Source organism: Ruditapes philippinarum, unplaced genomic scaffold (assembly GCF_026571515.1).
Source record: "Ruditapes philippinarum isolate M1 unplaced genomic scaffold, ASM2657151v2 ctg3573_1_1_1_1, whole genome shotgun sequence".
Lineage (NCBI taxonomy): Eukaryota > Metazoa > Mollusca > Bivalvia > Venerida > Veneridae > Ruditapes > Ruditapes philippinarum.
This window is the reverse complement of record NW_026860406.1, coordinates 7,945-14,270: the sequence shown is the minus strand read 5'-3', so window position 1 is coordinate 14,270 and position 6,326 is coordinate 7,945. Positions and strand designations below refer to the sequence as shown.

The window sequence follows — 6,326 nt, the reverse complement described above, 5'->3', positions numbered from 1 at the left end:
AAAACCGGCTTTATGATGTTAATTTTCTATCGAAACTTTCATAAAATCGTTGAAAATTTAGTCGGAAATATTTACCTCGACATTGATTTATGTTTTTAATTTTCTTTTATTCTTTTCACGTCTGTAATTTCCGCGTCATTTAATTTTTCAAAACTGTGGTCCCTGACCATAATGATGATCCAACCGCCCTTCTAATGACTGACGGGGTTTGACTGAATCTAACAAGAATATTTTTTTTACAGTTCATATGTAAAATTTTAATAAAAGGAAATTTATTTGAACGTTTTTTCATCAGTTAATATTATCACTACTACAGGGATTTCAACAGAGGATAAAGTTACGAATTTGAAGTCGAGCAATTACTAATGTTATAAAGTACCACTTCATATAAAATAACGCAGAAACTGGCTGTAGTTAGTTAACTTCCTAGTTAAATGGCGGTAAATGAGATGAACTTAAGACATAACTATTTTGAGGAAGATAAAAGCTATAAGGGCATAATCAAGTAATATCTATTAACTAAGGAAAGTTCTTTTGAGAATGAATCAATTGTTAAAGATAGAATCCACTTGTTCATTCAGACAGTCTCATTTTAGAAGCCAACATGAAGACATTCGTATTTTTTATTAAGGTATGATCTAAAGAAACTAGTTTTAGGGGAATAAAGATGGAAAATAAAACAATTTCATTAACATCAAAGCATAATAAATGTGTCGGGGAAGAGGAAAAAGGTGATACAGAAGATGGGAAGAATGAGATGATGGAAGAATTAACAAATGAAGTCAATGAAACTGTTGATACAACTATACAAACTGAGATAGGACGAGACTGTCTAACAGCTGGATGGACGCTAGAAGAACAGGATTTATTATGTGTACTTCCGGTGAAAAAGTCTATACAAGAAGAATATAAAAACCAACGAGGTTTCCTAAAAAAGTATAGAAAACCATTTTGGACGAAACACGGTAAGTAATATTTGACAAATTAGAGCAATACTATAGTGTTTGTTTTAGAGTATGCTATACAACTAATTAAAGTGCGATATATATATGATTATATTTGATCTGGCTGATTAACTTTTGTTAAATATAACTTATCTTTTTTTTCACAACCTAACTATTTTCGTTGTTACCATAGAAACTTTCTTATGAGAGACTGCTTATGAAACAATTGTATATATGAGCCGCGTCACGACAAAACCAACATAGTGCGTCTGCGACCAGCATGGATCCAGACCAGCCTGCGCATCCGCGCAGTCTGATCAGGATCCATGCTGTTCGCTATCAGTTTCTGTACTTGTAATAGAGTTGGTAAGCGAACAGCATGGATCCTGATCAGACTGGGCGGATGCGCAGGCTGGTCTGGATCCATGCTGGTCGCAAACGCACTATGTTGGTTTTGTCGTAAGCGGCTCAATTACGTACCAGTTGGACATTTGTATTAGCAGTCCTGTCCTGTATTTTATTAAGATGTGCCTGCTTTGGATATGACTTAATAAAAGAAAGATTAATAGAATTGTTAGGTAGAATTAAAATTAATTGCCTTAATAGATAAGTGAAAAAAAGATGAAAACTCTTATTAGAAACACAATGGTGATGCACTTCACAATGATTTTTAACATGGAATATAAATATATTCTTACACTAATGTAGGTATTGATTTGGACAAACCACTTAAGTTGTTGCATGGTAAATGCATAACGTTTTAAAACACAAAGGAAAAATATAACTTATTATACCACTCATATTTTTATGCACAGCTCGATATAAATATCTATTTTGAATAAAGTTTTAAGAACGTGATAGATTGGTATATTTTCGGCACTTTACAGTTGATCCAAAAGTTGACACTGCTTCGAAAATTGATTCCTTATTTTAATTAAATTATTTTTGTATTCGTCGATTTTATCCCAATATAGGGTTGTTTTCTCAGCATTTTTACATTTTGTTTAAGTAATATTTCATTAGCAGAAGGACGCATTTGAACCCGAGGCTGCGGTTGAGCTTATGTCGGGGAAAAAAAGGTGCATTAGCGCTATTCTAGTATAAAACTACACATCTTAAACTGTTATTCCGCGTGCCGTTATCTGCGGTTCGTATAAAGAAACCACTTACTTTGTGTCATGCTCTGTTATGTTTTGTACTGGAGCCGTCGTGTGTAGTTTATTTATACTTGCCACCGGTTGCCCATATGGGCGAGTCCTCCAGAAGAGTATTAGTCACTTTAGATTTTGAGGACAGTGCAGGATACAGAAAGATGCACGGATGCCAGAAGCTTTTCCTGATTCTTTAACGTGCCAAGTGTTAAAACTTCCATACACGTGACCTCGATCCAAGAGATTAGGGTCGACATTGCACGAGTCACACATATGCGCCCCGAGTCACACATAATTAAAAAACGTGCGACACCACGAGGTCACGAGAATCTATCTTTGCTGATATGTATACCTATCTGCCCAGTTTTTATGTAAGAATTTAGATTGACATAGCTGAGATATAAGTTTTCTCTCCGAAATTAATGTTTGTGTTACTTTGTAAGTGATATTTTTTACCATTATACATGTATATTTATCAAGCGCCTGGTGACAAATTTCAAACACCTACGTTATTTGAAAGCTTGATACATCAGATGAGAAATAAGATCGAAGATAAAGGTTTAGTTCCACATGATGTGTATCCGGACGGTAATTGTTTGTTCTCTGCTATTGTTGATCAACTCCGTGTCCAGGGTGACTTTAGTTTCACACCACAGACACTTAGGCAGTCTGCTGTGAACTATCTGAGGAGGTATCCAGCAACAGTACGTACAAGTCAAGCTAAATTACTTATCAAAATCATGATATTGTATGCTAGAAATTGAGAGTGTATTCTGTATATACATGGTAGTTATATATATACTTATATATGAAATATTGAGAAATATTGATGATGCGTATTTTCGTTTTTCGGTATTTTCACTGTAAAAAAATATTTTTCACTGCAATGAAACATATTTTCCATATTTTCATAGGTGTCTTGCCGGACTACTTTCTTCTAAATTTAGTCAAAACACAAAATTTAAGGGGTAGTCTTTCAAATTCTAATGTGAAAAAGAGAGAGAAAAAATGTATATAATAAACAGAAAATTTAAGGGTTTTTTTCTTGTGCTATGAAAATTATCATATTTGACTCGTGGTACCGCCACTCATGAAATATTTATTTTCATACCGCTCGATAAAAAACTTAAATTTACTCTACTTTACGTTTAAATCAACAGGATATTATGTACATGTATTTCAAACGGACGAAAATTATATAAATCTTCCGGCAAAATTTTATACGACTATAAATGAGTAAGTTAGTTTAGTCTTTAGAAACTAAACGTTTCCTTAAACCCGTAACAGGAATTTTAATGTATGGTAACTTGAGATGTACTCAAGCTTAAACCGAGTCTGCATACATTTTGATTATATAACATGATGTAAAAATTGTGCCGTTCTCTGTTGAAGGTTTAATGCAAAATGCAGAAAGTGTCCAAAAGTTAGTTTATAGATAATGTTTGAATGTCAGGTCAATATTTTCACATTTGATTTAAGGAGGATGGAACCTCTTTATCGATGTTCCTTAGCGATGGAGAAAACTGGGAGAGCTACCTGCTCCGTATCAGTGTGGACGGTGAATGGGGGGATCATATCATTCTAGGGTAAATATTTGAATTATGTGAATGTGGGGTCAATATTTTAAGATTTTCATTCGATTAAAGGACGATGGAACCTCTTTATTCGATGTTCCTTAGCGATGGAGAAAACTGGGAGAGCTACCTGCTCCGTATCAGTGTGGACGGTGAATGGGGGGATCATATCATTCTAGGGTAAATATTTGAATTATGTGAATGTGGGGTCAATATTTTAAGATTTTCATTCGATTAAAGGACGATGGAACCTCTTTAATCGATGTTCCTTAGCGATGGAGAAAACTGGGAGAGCTACCTACTCCGTATCAGTGTGGACGGTGAATGGGGGGATCATATCATTCTAGGGTAAATATTCGAATCACTGTGTCATGCTATTACATCATACAATAATACAAGAGAGAAAAGCAGAAACAACAATAAAAAAACATAGACAAACTTCCAGTCAAGTATGGTAAAGCATTAACATAGTTACATGTGCCAACTGATGACGTATACTGGTACCATGACTACCAAACATTTTACTGTAAGCACTGGCAAAATTTTCCCCAGTAGAAATCAGCAGAGAGAACAGGCGAAGTTAGACATAAAATTGTCTGTTTCCTATCTTAACTAATCGCTCATGATGTTGTTGAAATAATATAGAAACACTGAAATATTTATACATATGAAATAAGTATAGTTTTACAACCATGTATCGTTTTCAGAGCTTTGGCAAATGTTGTTGATGAGCAAATAGTCATTTTTGGAGGAGCTACAGGCGACAGAGAAACCGTTTTATATCCAAAATCCCAAACAAGTTTGTATTTATTAGATCTATTATATGATCTTCTTTATGAAATATCTCATGCCGTCGTTCTTTTATAATTGAGTTTATCACGATTAATATATCGCCTTTGTCCTGTGGGATCATTGAATGCCGCTTAAGCCGCGAGAGATGTTGCCCTTAAACATTATCTCTCTTGTACAGCTTCAATCAAACCGAGTCTGCAGTTTTCATATTATATGGATGTTTTATTTGCTTCCGAGGGAATACAACTATTTCAGATCTTTATATAAGATTCAAATAAGGACTATGATGTGTTTCAATGATGAAACTTTGATATAATGATACAACAAACCTGAATTTCGTTGACATTATGAAATAATATGATCGCTCAGACAAATATGAATGAAGTTTCTTGTAAAAAGACCAATCGGAAAACAACCTCATAATTCAATAAGAACGGATTTTCGTTGTTTTGTTTGTGTACGTATGTTTAATATGTATGTACATGTAGACAATGATAAAGAATAAATCTTTATAGCGAATAAAAGTGTAATGCTGTACAAAAGCTATTATGCTGTTGTTGTTGTTCGTCACACGTTTTGTATACCAACCTTTACAATGATTTCTTGTAATATCCTTCAGTTTTCCATTCATATAACAACACGTGGATGAATTCACTTTAATTGATACTTAACGTGTAAATATCTGAAAAAGTGACCTCTCGGAAGCATCAAAATTAGCAAAAATAACATGAAAATTGCAGACTCGGTTCGATTGGATCTGTACACGAGGGATAATGAAAAGGTGCCTTACGCCCCCGGCTTAAACGGTACTCAATTTTCAACACTTTAAAGTGCTGGAATCAATGATCCCTAAGGACCAGAAAAAATAACTCTCATGTCATCCATAACCATTTTATATACAACCCTAATGATTCGGAAATGTATAATTGAATTATCTTAAACTTACAGGGACACATGAGGTTTCGTCTTCAGGACAAGAGAAGACAAACGAATATAACCCCATCTTTGTTGGTCATGTTAGTGAAAGTCATTACATTAGTCTACGACCAAAGAATTGGCAACAAACCCTGCTGAATGGTATAGGACATGTTTTCAATACAAACGTTTTATTTTTTTTTAAAACCCGCGATAATTTAAAACTTGCGATAAATTTTATCTAATTCTAACCTGACATGTACAAATGCAAAGTTTGAGTTAAGCATTTTTAACTTTAGAAACGTTTGATTTGACGTGTCTAATAATGCGATGCCATTCTATTCATTGAAGGTTTGCAGAAAGGAGAAATAATGAGAAAGACAGCACTTGGAGATAAATTTATGATACAGTTTCCCGTGCAGCGCTTTAATATTCTATTGCGATACATGATCAAGAATAACCTTATACAATCTTTTTTACCACCTATTGCGGACAGCTTGTCACAGCTTCTCACTGAGGAGAATGGATATCGCACTGAGGGTTTTGGATCATTCATTTGCAAAATGGTCCCGTATAAAAGCAAACAGACAAGTTATGCTAAGAATCCAGATACTTTGAGGGATCAAAAAGCACGGAGCCTTCATCATTTTTTCGAATTCTCGTTCATTGACACCCTGTACTATAAGTGAACAAATGACCAGATTCTAAATACGATAGCTATAAGCATAATCTGTTGCTAACAACAGATGTCAACAAATGACTGGCTGTCACTCAAACTATCTCCGTGTGAACCGAAGTTATGGCGCGGACAAACAGTATCTTCCATTGGGGGACGCATATTTTTACAAACGAATGATACATGCCATGACTCCGATAGCACACTGTTTCCACCGGGATTGTTACAACTGAACATCGACATGCATTCTGTGTTAGCTTTCCGATGTTCCTGG

The 6,326-nt window shown here is 34.7% G+C and overlaps 1 protein-coding gene across 1 annotated transcript; it reads left to right on the top strand.

The window, feature by feature from the left end:
• Positions 1-326: 326 nt before the first annotated feature.
• LOC132759934 (uncharacterized) lies at positions 327-3,728 on the top strand. Its single transcript, XM_060751810.1, has 3 exons — positions 327-965; positions 2,576-2,799; positions 3,575-3,728. Exons 1-3 carry the CDS (start codon positions 668-670, stop codon positions 3,683-3,685), a joined length of 633 nt encoding a protein of 210 aa, XP_060607793.1. The 5' UTR covers positions 327-667; the 3' UTR covers positions 3,686-3,728.
• Positions 3,729-6,326: the final 2,598 nt, after the last annotated feature.